General features: G+C 32.9%; 1 protein-coding gene across 7 annotated transcripts in view; it reads left to right on the top strand.

The window, feature by feature from the left end:
- LOC129951055 (serine/threonine-protein kinase meng-po) overlaps window positions 1-13,089 on the top strand; it is a 30,912-nt gene extending 17,823 nt beyond the window's left edge. For 5 of the 7 annotated variants that reach the window (XM_056063059.1, XM_056063058.1, XM_056063056.1 and 2 more), the window contains exons 3-7: window positions 10,512-10,773; window positions 10,877-10,976; window positions 11,039-11,221; window positions 11,321-11,807; window positions 11,857-13,089. In XM_056063059.1, coding sequence (XP_055919034.1) covers window positions 10,512-10,773; window positions 10,877-10,976; window positions 11,039-11,221; window positions 11,321-11,807; window positions 11,857-12,882 — 2,058 coding nt within the window. In that variant the 3' untranslated portion in view covers window positions 12,883-13,089. The remainder of the gene's footprint in view (window positions 1-10,511; window positions 10,774-10,876; window positions 10,977-11,038; window positions 11,222-11,320; window positions 11,808-11,856) is intronic. The other 2 variants (XM_056063060.1, XM_056063061.1) reach the window with 2 other exon arrangements.
- The last annotated feature ends 1,917 nt before the right edge of the window (window positions 13,090-15,006 follow it).

Raw genomic sequence — 15,006 nt, 5'->3', positions numbered from 1 at the left:
GACTAAAACAAACAATTATCAAATAAAGTTGGCCAAAAACTTGATTTTAAAGAGGGTCTCACAATTAAATTCGTGCGATATGATGTTAGCTGACCATTCTTTATATAAATCGTCAAGACAAGGGCGGATTAAGACTTTTAGTCGGGCGGGTCAAAAACTTACCATAAAATCGAATTTTTGTACAAATTTTATTTATTATAAGGCAGATGATGAAGATTGAACTTTTATGAGGGCCCACCTTCACCTTATATGTAAATATTACAATTTTTTGAAGCTAAACAGTGACAGTTTATTCTTAAACAAATGTGTTAAAACAAGACATCGTCTTAATATTTCTACAACTTCTTAATTGTGAAAGCATTCACACTTACTTACTTAAAAAAAGGAGCTACAGTCCTGGGGGAACTATAGGCTAGGCCTATCCAACAAACATCTAGCTCGGTTCTTCGCTTTTAGTTTTATATGTGAATCGAAAAATATGCATTAATATCTAACAAAAAAGCGTCGTCGTGAAAAGTGTGTTTATTGCCTTTAAATATCATATAGTACGTTTCCATCCAATCAACTACATCGTCGTAGAGATTCAAGCGTATACTCAGTTCAAATTTAAAGCCTTTTTCATATTAATATCTCTTTGATTTCTTGAATGTCACCAAAAATGAAACGATTTCATTGCAAATAACACTTGCGAGCAGTTGGTTTTTAGACTTCTTCCTTTCAGAGAGTATTTGGGATATGGCCTTGACAAATTTAACCGAATATTTTTGAAAATATACGCTATCCAAAAAAGAAAAAAAATTGTTTTGAAAATTTGGCATTGAAGATTTAAAAAGTAGTATGTTTTATCAATTTTGAAAATAAAACACTTTTAAAGGCAACTTCAAAACAGTAACTTTTATTTGCGATTTTGTCAAGATCTCGAACAAACATGTGTTTCAAATCACCAACAAATTTAATTCAGATCGCCGGTCTCTTATCCTTTCTTAATGCTGTGTTCTTTTTACAACAGAAAGGAGATGAAATAATGTAATGTACCTTATCTATGGTTTACATTTTGTAAAAACCATTAAGGTCATTACAAAATGTTTGTTCTTTTTCATAAGATCTTAACAGAAAATTGAATAAAAAACATAACCCACAAATTTATACATGAAGTCATTACTTATAAATCAAAAACCTATGAACAATATGTCTCAGGCAGGTCATGATCTCTACAACCACTCCCCCTGCATCCGTCATGGTATTAAGAATCAAGGTTCTGTCATCGTATCAAGAATGGTTTAGTTATGATCTCCGATCCAGGAAAGACACTTATTCTTGATTCTGACGAATTAAGATTAATCTTTTTTTGAGGGCACAATTTTATATTAGTGACGTTTACGAACTCAATCTGATCGTATGGGATTTTTAGATACCTTGTTGAAAGAGTTGGATAGCTGTATTGAGATAGTTGTCAAAAAATAAAAATAACTTTCAGCTGTTCCCAAAAAGCTGAGAAACTTTTAAGCTTCGAACTCAAAATTATTGTAAGATAAAACATTTAATGGATAATTCAAATGATTCGTCGGACGATGATGAATTGATAGGTGCTTAACAATTTAATAAATAAGAGATACCTAACCTTAATCTCTAACCTATGTTAAATTTCCTCTTAGCTCAATTGGAATTCTTGACGATTTATAATTTACTTGCGAAATCTCCGGTTTAAAACGATTTACGTTTAGCAGAAAACTATCCTAACAGAAGCGAGGACTTTTATGAATAGATCATAATTACCTTCAAAAATTCGGAGGCAAATAGCTTCTTCATCATCTATTATTTACAGAACATCCTCAAATACAACTTCAACTAACATTTTGTATCTTTTTGTTTACCAACAAATACAAAAAGCTGAAACAATTTTCAAGTTTCTTGGAATTCAACCATGAGTTGAATCAGCTGTTCTGTCAGATACCTTTTTTGACATCTCAGCTGCTTTTGATCAGCTGTTTTATACGTAAAACACTAACAAAAAAATATCCGGATACCCTATCTGTCTGAGATTGAACGCAGCCAATGGCTTAGACAACATAAGGGACTTCATTTGCGGTTAAGTGTATTCTTTGATTGATTGATTGATTTCTTTATTTCGTTATAATTTTTTTCAAGGATTGCCACCGCACATTTTACATACAGAGATATGATATATAATATCTTTCTACTGAAACATTATTTTTTTTTACAATATTTATTTACATGATAACAGAGATTTTGAAGGAAAACACGAAAGGAAAAACCTTCACTTAATTTAAAAAAAAAATATATATATATATATATATACATACATGTATATCTATAAACATAAATTACAATAATAGTAATATAATTCATTTATCAAACTATATAATATTTTTTTTTTGTTATATTTTATATATTTCTTTTTATAATTTTTTTTTTGGTTTTTATTTATTTTTGTAAAAAGAAAACTTAAAACTAAAATGACTAGATGATTAAACATTCGTATTACAGAATAAATAAATAAATAAATATATAAATATATTAACAAATAAATAAATAAATAAATAGAAAAATAATAAAACAAATAAATAGATGAATAGATAAATAAGTGAATAAGTAAATAAACAAATAAATAAACAAAAATATAATTGAAATAAATAAATAAACATATAAGAATTACATAAAATATAATCATAACTAAATAAACATAATAAATAAATAAATAAATAAACAAATAATAATTACAAAAAAATTATACATAAATAAATAAACAAGTAAATAAGTAAACGATTAGATTAATAAATAAATAAATAAACAATAAATTACGAAAAAAAAGAAAATAAATAAATAAATTATTAACATGTAAGTAAAATAAAAAAATATATAATTACAAGCAATATATGCAACATTAAATGATATTAATATGTACAAATTCGGAAAAAAATATTTTCACAAACAGTTTTCACTAATAAGACTATTTTCAGCAAAACTACATTTTAACATAAATCGTTCATTTAATCTTTGAATTCTTTCGAAAATCAATTCAACACCTGCTCTGTTATGAAGTTCTTGTGTTGAATAATGCCATGGTAGGTTCAACATCATTTTTAAAATTTTGTTTTGCGAGATTTGTAGCTTTTGTATGTGGCATTTTGCACAATCTCCCCAAACGGGACATCCATACAGAAAAATAGATTGAAAAATTACTTTGTGCAGTATTATTTTACTTTTATTTGTTAACAGAGACTTTCTATGAATAAATGGGTAAAGCATTTTTATCGCTACACTTATTTTTTTCAGTGTTTTATTTATATGTTCCTGAAACGTTAACTTAGAATCAAGGTATACACCAAGATATCTAACTGATTTTTCCCAAGCAACATTTATACCACTGATTTGCAGCTGATTACTTGGAAGATAGCAAGCTTTTCTTTTTCTTGAAAAAAAGATCGCTTGCGTTTTTTCCAAGTTAAGCTTAATTTTCCATTTGTTATAGTAACGTTCCAATACTTCAATTGCATTTTTGAGATTCGTCTCAATATTGAGACTGAACTTATGCGATGATAGTATTGCTGTATCATCAGCAAATATTGCTGATTCACAATCTGCAAGAAGCGGAAAATCTGAAGTATAAATGTTGTATAATATTGGCCCAAGTACAGAACCCTGGGGAACACCAAAATTGAATTCAAATAAACTAGAAACACCACAATTTACGTGCACTTTAAAACGACGTTTAGACAGAAAACTTTGAACAATTTTACTCAAGTAAGGTGGAAATTTATAATGTAACAATTTGTAAATTAAGCCATTGTGCCAGACTGAATCAAACGCTTTTTCAATGTCTAAAATGATCATTCCACTAGATCTATCCAAAGATCGATTTCTTTTGACAATTTCGCAGATTCTCTTAACTTGATGAGAGGTGCTGTGAAATTGTCTAAATCCAAATTGCTGGGCTGGTAAAATTTCTTTATCACAGATAAACTTTCCTATTTTTTGTTTAAGCACTTTTTCTAGGATTTTACTTACACTACTTAAAAGGCTAATTGGCCTGTAACTTTGGGGACTTTCTAAAGGTTTACCTGCTTTGATGATAGGTATAACTTTAGCTTCTTTCCAAGAATTTGGAAAGTATTGCTGTTTGAGGCAAGCATTAATAATGATTGTAAGATGTGCGTAACCGATCGGAGGTAGATTTTTAAGATAAACGTTTTTAATATTATCAATACCACCTACTTTCCTTACTTTTAATTTTTTGACAATATTTCTAATGTCATTGTCTTTCACAAAGTAATGAGAAGGAGTTATAATTTCTAAATTATTAAAATTTTGTACAGCTTCTTGAACTAGTGCGTTTGTTGTATTTTCTCCCAAGTGTTGAGAGACCCTATGGTTTGTTAAAAAAACTGCGCCAAGTTCTTCAGCTTTTTCAAAGTCAGTATATAATGTTTCAGACTGTGTTTTTAAGAAGGGCATATTTCTATTTTTGTTTTTAATTATTTTAACTATATTCCAAAAAGGTTTTGCACCAGGTTCTAGGAATTTTAATTTTGTGTTCCATTCTTCATTTCGTAGATTTTCAATTGCAGAAGTTATACGTTTGTTGAAGTACGACACCATACTTTGAGAGAATGGTTGGTGGTACCTCTGCCAGTTCCTTCTATGAACATTTCTTATTTTAATCAGTTCTAAAATATCTTTTGGAAGTATTTTTGAGCGATTTTTACTCTTTTTTTTTGGAACGCATTCATCAACACAACCTAAAATAGTTTCAGTAAAGGTCTCTACAATATCATCAACATCGGCATTACTAGAAATATTTTCTAAATTTACGGAATTCGTTTGCAGTTTCTTTTTAATTTTTGAACGAAAGGATGACCAATTAGTATTTTTAAGGTTTAAGTAATATTTAACGTTCTCAACCCCTGACCAAAGAAGATGACAAAAAACTGGTACGTGATCTGAACTTAACGAATTCACAGTAAAAGGTGGTGAAATTTTAGTTTGAACATTAGTAACAAACAGATCAAGCACGGATGGACTTCCACGGGACGATGAAGGAAAATAAGTTGGACTGGACGGAAAAAGAACAGAGACAGGAAATGTGAGAAGAAGGTTTGACAATATATTGCCCCAAGCATTTGCTCGTAGACAACCCCAATCTCTATGGCGACAATTAAGATCCCCACCAATCAAATAATCGTCTTTAAGTGAAAAAAACTTAGACAAATCTCTTTTAAGCAGTTTTTTCTTAGCTTCAGATGATGACCCGCCGGGAAAATAAACGCAAAATACCTTTATATTTTTTTCATTACCTAGCTTAATTTCTATACCAATGTTTTCTATACATTTGGTAGCAAACATTGGCAAAAGTGAGTGTTGAATTGATTTTCTTACTAGAATTGCAACGCCACCACCTATTTGGTCTGTTCTATCGACGCGGTAGCAATTAAAATTTGAAGATGGTAACCTAACTTCAGATGAAAGCCAAGTTTCGGTCACCAACGCAATATCAACAATATTAGAATTTAAAAAATTTATAAATTCTATATATTTTTTGCGAATACCTCTAGCATTCCATGTAATAATATTTATATATTCGTTTAACATCATGTTACTTATCATTATTTGCATACAAAAATTTAGTTGCTAAATGTGCGATGGCATTAAATTGATCTACTCTAGTTTTACAATTAGCTAAACTTGATATCATCTCCATGCATAGAGAATTAAGTTCTTCGATTGAGAAAAGTGAGTTGTTGCATACATTGTTGTTGCTAATAGGTACAGGGCTTGCAGTGACACCATTTGACCATGCAATATTCGTTGGAGATTTAAGGTGTGTATTCGAACTGATTTGATTTAAAGGGGCTTGTCTTCGTTGACGAATTGGAGGAAAATCGGTCATTGACTCTAATAAAACCGGTTCTTGATGGTGGCTAGGAGTGAAAGCACATTGTGTTGTTGTTGTTGTTGCTGCAGCCAACCGTTTTGATGACGAAAATGATTTTGTTGGTGACGAACGTTCTTTTATTTGCAAATATTTTGTTCGACTTATACATGTAGGGTCAGTCGCTCTATGATCACCGTTGCAGTTGGCACATTTAGTATTTGTCATATTTGTGCAATCGACAGTCTGATGAGAACCAGCGCAGATAGCACAATATGTTTTAATGTGGCAATTACGTTCGCCGTGACCGAACATCTGACAATTGTGACATTGTGTTAATTTACCTTTAAGTTTACGTTGAATGTTCCAGTTGACTTGCGTATGCAAAATTGAACGAAAGTTTTTTTTTAAATCATTTAATTTGATTGAACCATTTTCTAATGAAATTAGATATATAGTGTCAATATAATGATCATATTTTTTAGATATTTTTTTAATGTCCAAACACTTCAGACCAAGTTTAATTAGTTCTGTTTTTAGTGAAATTACTTCAACATCATCTAATCCATAAAGCACTACTTTGAAATGTCTTGCACTAATCAGATCATGCGAAAAAAATTGACAATTTTCTTCATTGAGTTTAACTAGGACAGAATTATAGTTTTCAATGGATACACACACTATTTTTATACCAATAGATAGTCTTTTTAGTGAATATTCTGCGATATTTAATGATTTCATTAAGTTATGCACAAATTCAATTGGTTTTTTAAGAAGTTTAATTGGTGGAACATAATTTTTTTTTTGAGAAGGTGGCGACACAACATCGTCCATTACTTCTTCTTCAGGATCATTATCGGGTTGACACTGTAGGGGATTCCAATATTTGGAATCTTTCCAATTTGGAGTATTTTTACTAGTCAAATGATCCATGTTTGCACAAAGTTTTTTATCCAAGGACAATTGTTTGTCCTCGGGTTTGGGTGATCTACCGCGCTTGGTAATGATGGATTATTAATTACTCACACACGACAGAGTTTACGCTTCTTACACGTCTGAAGGTCCGACTTAGACTGAAGTGTATTCTTTAAGCCCAAATTTTTACAAGGCAACTAGCTAGGTTTTCAAGTGTCATACGCTGCAAGCTCGGAACTTCGCTAACTTCCACCTTCAGTTGATCGTGCAAAAACTGAACCATTTCTCAGACAAGCTACAATTCGATCTCGACTTGTATTTTGTATTTTTAAGAAATATTACTTACTCCTTTTATAATTTGACAAGAAACCCTTTTACACAAAATATAAAATATAATTGTACAGAAAATAAATAAATCACAGGGTAGTAAAATAAAGCTCAGCTTTCAGTTAAATGAAATATTAGGTCTGTTTGCGTACATTTCTAAAACAGTCTAATTTAACAAAAAATTACGAAGTTTAACTAAATCCTGTTCGCGTACTCAAAAAGTTTGTAGTTTTTCGTAGAAGAGAGCGCTCACGAGAGAGTAAAATATTTCACCAACCTGCTAATTTTAGCCAAAGAAATTTCTTTGGGCTGATTTGTAAAAGTGTCAAATTTTATAGAACTTCAAATAAATTAAATTAAATTCAAGTTAAAATTTAATTAAGTTTTTTCATAAAAAAAACAATGGACCAGCATGATGTGCTTGAAGTTTTTTGAAGTTTTGTCTTTTTGTGGGAGAATTAAACCCCCACTCTTTAAAATATATCTTTATTTTAGTGCAGAAAGTAAGCGAATGGACCTATTATGATAAGCTTTCATTTTGACATAAGTGTATTTAACTTGATGGTTAGGGAGATTTGTTGTGACTAGATTTCCATTCAAATTTCCAATGAATTTGCAAGGCAAGTTTTTGGCAGGTGGCCGATTAGATGATGGAAAAGTGCCTTACTTCCAAGTCCCTTATGACGTCTGAGCGGGCTTAATGGGCACGTTCAGACAACATAAGGACTTCATTTGCATTCGACTGCTTTCTTTGAACATACATTTTTACCAAGGAACTAGTTAGTTTTCCAAGTGTCATGAATTTCAAATTCATAACTTTGCTTCCCAAACCTCTACTTTAAGTTCATAGTACTACCAAAAACATTATTGTCTACAAAACACTCCTCAGGGAAGCTACATAGTCCATCACGATTTGTCTTTTGCATTGTAAAGAAATATTACTTATTTCTTTTTTAAATTGACAAGGAACCCTTTTACAGGAAACATTAAATGAAATTGTGCAGAAAATAAATAAATTATAGAGTAGTAAACCTCAGCTTTCACTTGAATGAAAAAAACATGTTCAGTTGTCATTTTGACATAAGTTGAATTGACTTGATAGGTAGGAAGATTGGGGAGAGTACGATAACTTTGGAGACAAAGTTTGATGACGGATTTGTATAGAACAGTTAAAAACAAGCGTTTTTACTATGGGAGGGGGGGTCTATCTCCTCCCGTTTAGGCGGTAGGGGCAATTTAAAAAAATATGTACATTTAATGGAAAATAATAATTAAAAAATAACGGTAATACTTACAATTAAGTTTTATACCTTTTTTTAGCCAACATTTTTGTCTATTAGCTTGTTTTTGAATCAAGTCAAAACTATGCATATTTTTTGAAAAAAATAGTTTTAAAGTCAAAATTTGTGCAAAAAAAAGTAAAAAAAAGGGTTAAAGTGTAATTTTTCAATACTTCAAGATTAATTACCACTGTTTTTGTTTCATAATTTATTGCTCCTATTTGTTTTTGATCAAAAACTGAAAACTAGATGATTTTATGTCTTTAAGTTTTTGAGAAAATTAAAAATTACAAAAACAAAATATTTCAATTAAATTACTTTTTCCTTGCTTAGGTATTAACGTAGGCTTATTTTGATAGTAATAATCGAATAAGGATTAAGATATATTCATCTTGCACGCACTCCAACTTGCACCCACCACAAATCCTATAGTGTATCCAATCAGGGGGGTTGCAGGAGGGCAGCATGCCCCCCCTTACAGATCCCACTGTTGCATACAACCAAACTCGAACCTACCATTGTTACTATCAAAATAAGACCAGTCATGCAAAAAAAAAAGAATTAAATTAAAATAATAGTTGTGGTTATTTTCAATTTTCTCAAAACTGAAAGACATAAAATCATCTTGTTTTTAGTTTTTGATCAAAAACAAATAAGAGCAATAAATTCTGAAATAAAAACAGTGGTACTTAATCTTGAAGTATTGAAAAATTACACTTTAACCCTTTTTTTTACTTTTTTTTTGCACAAATTTTGACTTTAAAACTATTTTTTTCAAAAACTATGCATAGTTTTGACTTTATTTAAAAACAAGCTAATAGACAAAAATGTTGGCTTTAAAAAAAGGTATAAAACTTAATTGTATGTATTACCATTATTTTTTAATTATTTTTTTTCCATTTAATGTACATATTTTTTTTTAATTGCCCCTACCGCCTAAACGGGGGGAGATAGACCCCCCTCCCATAGTAAAAATGCTTGTATTAAGCCCCTCTACCAAAAACCGTTATTATATCTTGTCGCCAAAGTTATCGTACTCGTGCCAGAAGATTTTTCTTGACTAACTTTCCAGACAACTTTCCATTAAAGTTGCCTTAATTAGAAGGAATTTTTTTGGCAGCTGGCCAATCAGATGTTAGAAACTTGCCTTACTTTCAAGTCAACTTGCCTTACAATCATCAAACAAGCCTCGGGTTTATTATTTATTGGTTCTTATCCTTAGGTTATAGTTTCAATCTTAAACTTTGATCAAGGAACACTTTAAACCTCAGTAAGACTGTGACCTATTAGCATTAGGTTATTTTGCCTCTATACTTTTATATACCTTATATACTTTTTTCCATTGTTTTTAACATAGTTAAATAATCACATTTAAAGACTTTTCCTCTGATAACTTTTTCGTTTAGAAGTTCTATTCGGTTAAAAGTTACCCCGTACAAAATGAGAATCAATACATTACGCCTAATCCCATCAAAAATATCCTGATTCCCTCTCAATACCCCATAAAAAATAAGGGATTAGAATTGAAATTTGTCTCATTTATTTTTGATTCCAAAATAATTATGCAAACGGAGCTCACTATGCCAACACAATCAATCCAACTTTAACCATTAACTGCGAATAATATCACCAGATATCAAAAATTATAATATCATTATTGAAGTTCTGATTGAGTTTAAAGCCCCCACTAATGCTCTACTGCGTTTTGCGTATCGTCGGTCGGTCGTATAGCTCTCATACTGCAATCCCATCATATCATACCTACCCTATAGAATAAAACGCATCAGGCTTCCCACTGGAAAATTATTATTAAATATGGTTAACTTAATACCTCCATCTGCAGTGCGTACAGATATTAAAGGATGTCAAATAATATGAATCCCATCCATTGCTCTGTGAGTTGGTGCATGGCCCTGGTGCTGCATTCAATTTCAATTAAGTTCAATTTCTCTGCATTCACATTCACTATATCAGCTATCACTCCTTTCGTCTCTGCTCTGCTCAGGCTCCTGCTCTGGCTCTGGCTCTGTGATGATGATTTACCAAAAAAAAAAAAAAAAAAAACCAACCCTCTCTTATCGTTCCATTTCCATTCACAGATCCATTTAGTTGATGAGTTCGACATTCTGCAAATTGTCGGTGAGGGATGGTTTGGCAAGATACTTCTGGTGGAGCATCGGGCCTCCCAAACTGAGATGGTCCTCAAAGCTGTACCAAAGCCATACGTATCGCTGCGGGACTTTTATCGTGAATTCCATTACGGACTGCATTTAGGCATCCATAGAAATATTGTGACGACATACGATGTGGCATTCGAAACGGCTGGATTCTATGTATTCACTCAGGAATATGCTCCTTTGGGTAAGGTCTTTATTTAAGTTCCATATTCATATGTATTTATCTTTTAAAATTAAGTAATTAATATTTAACTATAATTTGATCGGGTTTGATTTAACTTTTTAAGGTGACTTAACATCTAACGTTACGGATACTGGCATTGGAGAGCTTCATAGCAAGCGAGTGGCAAAGCAAATTGCATGCGCTCTAGATTATATGCACACAAAGTAAGTTAAGGGTATAACTACATTTAAAGAATTTGTAGTTTTCATGGGCTTCACATTTTTAGAGACATAGTTCATCGGGACGTTAAACTGGACAACGTTCTCATTTACCGCTCTGATTTTTCCCGAGTCAAGCTTTGCGATTTTGGAGAATCATATCAAACCGATACGGTAGTGGAGAGGCGAAATGAATGGCTGCCTTACAGTCCTCCGGAAGTATTACAAATCAAGCCCGAAGGCACTTACAAGTAAGTTTCGATATAAATATCACGTAAAGGTCATGGTTCGAGTTCAGACTGTCCAAGTAATTTTTTTAAACTAATCTCTTTGATTCTACTTACTTTTAGGGCCGATCCAAGTCACGATGTGTGGCAATTTGGAATTGTAATTTTTGTTTGTCTCACTGGTTGCCTGCCTTGGCAGAAGGCAGCTAGCGATGACCCTCGCTATGTTCGATACCTAACATGGCAGGGTACAATGATGCTTCCCATTCGGCGAACGCCAAAGTTATTCAAGCTTCTTGCATCGAAATCTTCGAGAATGTTTCGCAGATTCTTGGAACCTAGACCCGAACGAAGGCCAAAGAATTTAGCAGATTTGGCTAAGTTCATAGATGACCGGTGGCTTGCCAAGACAGCAGAAAAAGAAATGGCTGAATACGAGACTGATGAACTGTGTCCATCAATGTACTCGTTCCACAGCAGTCCCGACGAAAAACATCGATTGCTTCATACCCTGGTGGCATGTGGCATCGAGTCGAACGTCGACAGAACAGCAAAGAAGAATCGTATCAAAGATTGGATCGAGTCCTCGATCATAACTGAAGAAGATGAAGTAAGACTTGATATTACAATTTGTATATGCTCACATATTTTCTTTCTAGAATGAAGAAGAAACTGATGCATCCGCATCTCCATCCTCGTCTGTGTCTAGAGGGCCAGTGGCAGGTCACATCTCTTCAATTCGCACGGTTGAGCCGGCCAAAAAGGAAATTAAGACAACTCTAAAAGACGCCAATCAGAAACACTTTGATCCCCGCACTGGAGCTCTCCAGCAAGGACCAAGTTCCATGGGCACTGTCATCCAATCCAGTCCCTCCCCTACCGGCATGAATTCCTTAAACACTTCAACTGACAGCCTCAAAGGGAGTATTCTTACATTGGGCAGTCGCAATGAACTCTTATCGAGTGACTTTCATCTCTATGCATCCGAGACGAATATGAACGCGCTAGGTGAGCAGCCTATGCATCATATGGTTAGTCCGCAAAATGGCATGTCACATTCGCTTAGTATTAACCAATTGAGCTCTGATGACGCTCTTACACGCATTAATAATAATTTTGCCAGCGGCACATCGACCGTAGTGAAGAAGAATCTTCTCCAACGGAACCGATACGATTCGGCTAAGCTAGCGCTAGCCAATTCTAAGTTATACGCTTCTTCGTCAGCTCTTGACACAACTAATCATTTATTAAATGGGCCATCATCTTATTATGATAATGGTGCAGTGCATCATCATCATCAGCCCAATGCTAATGGTAATAATGTATCTTTTATGGGGCTTGCTAATGCTTTTCAATCGCTTGCTACAATGCCAACAACTTCTGATCAGGCGACTATGACGTCACCATTTGTTTCATTTCATTCGCGGCAATCTTCTGAAGTCAAGGACAGCGGCTATGGGTCAACCACTACTACCAATGGCGATGCCCCGAGTACGAAGTGGATGACACAAAAAGAAGACATCGCTGTTCCAACTAACATAGATAGAATGCGAGATAATAGAACTCCGATGAATGGTAAGACACAGAATCAGAGTAATCATCACATAAGTTCCGGTGGATTCCATTCGGGAACATCAATGAAAGACACACCTTATGATCGCTTTGCTATTTTAAAGAAGAAATAGTTAATGATCGGGTTGTTTTTGTTTTCTTTTCTTTGGTGGTGATATAAATTTGTTTTTAATAAAAGAAAAACACACATTACACATAAATAACCTAAATGTTACTATTTAAAGATTATAATTAATATCTATTACAATACATTTATAATCTATTGCGATACATTTTGTACTATTTAAGCTAAATAAAGTTAATGAGATTTTAGTTTTAAATATTTGATGTTTGATTATTTTTATTATTATTCAAGAATTCATAATTGCTCTCAAAACACAAACAATTTTGCCTCATGCTGGTTTTAGAACGGTAAAATGAAAAAAGTCCAAAGGGAGTTAAATCAATTGACCTTGGTGGCCAGTTGATACCACGACGAAAAATTACGCTCCCAGGGGCTTGATTATAAGGTTCAATTCGACTTGCGTCGTTTTTTCTTATTAACGAATTCGGCGAAGCAAAAATAGTTCTTCCTATATTCCAGTGATTTGACACTTTTGGCTTGACTTTTTCTTCCTATATTCCAGTGTTTTGACAGCTTTCCAAGCAAAATTTGTTTTGTTTTGATTGAGTTTGTGAAATTTGCGGTTATTTATTGAAAATTGTGGATTGTGGAAAATTATAAATTTCAAATTCGACTCGCGTCGTATTTCCTTATTAACGGATTCGCGGCGAAACGAAAATAGCTCTTCCTTTATTCCAGTGATTTGAAACTTTTGGTTTGACTTTTTCTTCCTATATTCCAGTGATTTGACACTTTTAGTTTGAGAGCTTTCCACAAAATTTTGTTTTTATTTTAGTAAATTTGTGAAATTTGCTGTAAGCAATATTAAATTTAAAATGGATTCAAGTATGGTGTATATTTATACACGGGGGGAATTTGTTGCAATGAAATTGTTGTTCTATATAAACTCTACGAGAGCCACAAATTGATGTCGATTTGTTTGCTTGTTTTTATCGTTCGTTGAATTAATTTTTAAATTTAATATTTCATTATATTTTTTGGATAAATTACAAGAAAATTAAAATAAAGCTAACTCACATTTTTATATAATTAAAATCAAGAAAGTATCCACGAAATCGAACAGTGAATAATAAACACTCCTTCGCCTGTGAACCGGCCAAAACAAAAGCTGTCGGATTTCAACTCGCCAACAAACATTATGAGTATGACATTATAAATTCGCCTTTGAATTCGTTAATTGGTCGAATTTGAAACGAACGGGGCGAAAGCGAAGGCAATAACTGAAAAATGGCAAACTCGCTAGCAAAACGATTCGCCGCGAATCTCATAATCAGGCCCCGTCGTTCCATCTCTGATTTCGAATAAATAAGGTCCAATCACATCTCCGGACGGAAGAGCGCACCAAAAAGTGACTTTTTGTGGATGTAATGGCCAATATTCAATTATTTGAGACTTCTCAGAACCCCAAATACCACCATTTTGTTTATTAACATACCCACCGAGTGAGAAATGTACTCCACCCCTCCAAATGTAAAATACGTCATAATGAGCCGTAAGACAGTCTTAATTCCTGAGAACGACGAGGAACCGAAACATTCGGGTCTTCGGGAACACTTCTACTTATAGCAGCGACATTTTTAGTGCTACGAGCTAGACGATCGCGATAATGAACAGGCCTTACAAATTCTGTAACCAATCCAGTCTCTTCAAATTTCTTCACAATTTTGCCAATTTTTTTTTTTTTTTTTTTATAATAAGCGCACACTCAAGGGGATATATTACCCTTATTATGTAGACACAGTGTGAGCACTAGGAAAGGGAGAGAGGGTTTGAAAGGAGATGTCGGTGCACATAGAGATAGCTGTGCTAATTGAGATAGCTGTTAAAAATAAAATGGTCGCATTCACAAAGTTAGTGGCTACATAGTCAAGGGTTTCTAAAGTGCGTTTAAGGGCAAACTGGTTTTGACGTTTCACAATCAGCTGATCGGTAAGGACACAAGAATACAAATATAAATCAATCATATAATATCTTCTATTTGGTTTTATTGAATTTAAAAAGAAAAAAACTATTTAAAGTTCTGAAAACACAAATGTTTCTTATTTTATATATTTGTATTTGTCATTAAAATGACAGTTTCGGATCTTCATATTTTTTTTTTAACTCTGTCTTA

The sequence above is a fragment of the Eupeodes corollae genome, chromosome 3 (assembly GCF_945859685.1).
Source record: "Eupeodes corollae chromosome 3, idEupCoro1.1, whole genome shotgun sequence".
NCBI classification, from domain to species: domain Eukaryota; kingdom Metazoa; phylum Arthropoda; class Insecta; order Diptera; family Syrphidae; genus Eupeodes; species Eupeodes corollae.
The sequence above is the reverse complement of the archived record's forward strand: the minus strand, read 5'-3'. Positions and strand labels throughout refer to the sequence as shown.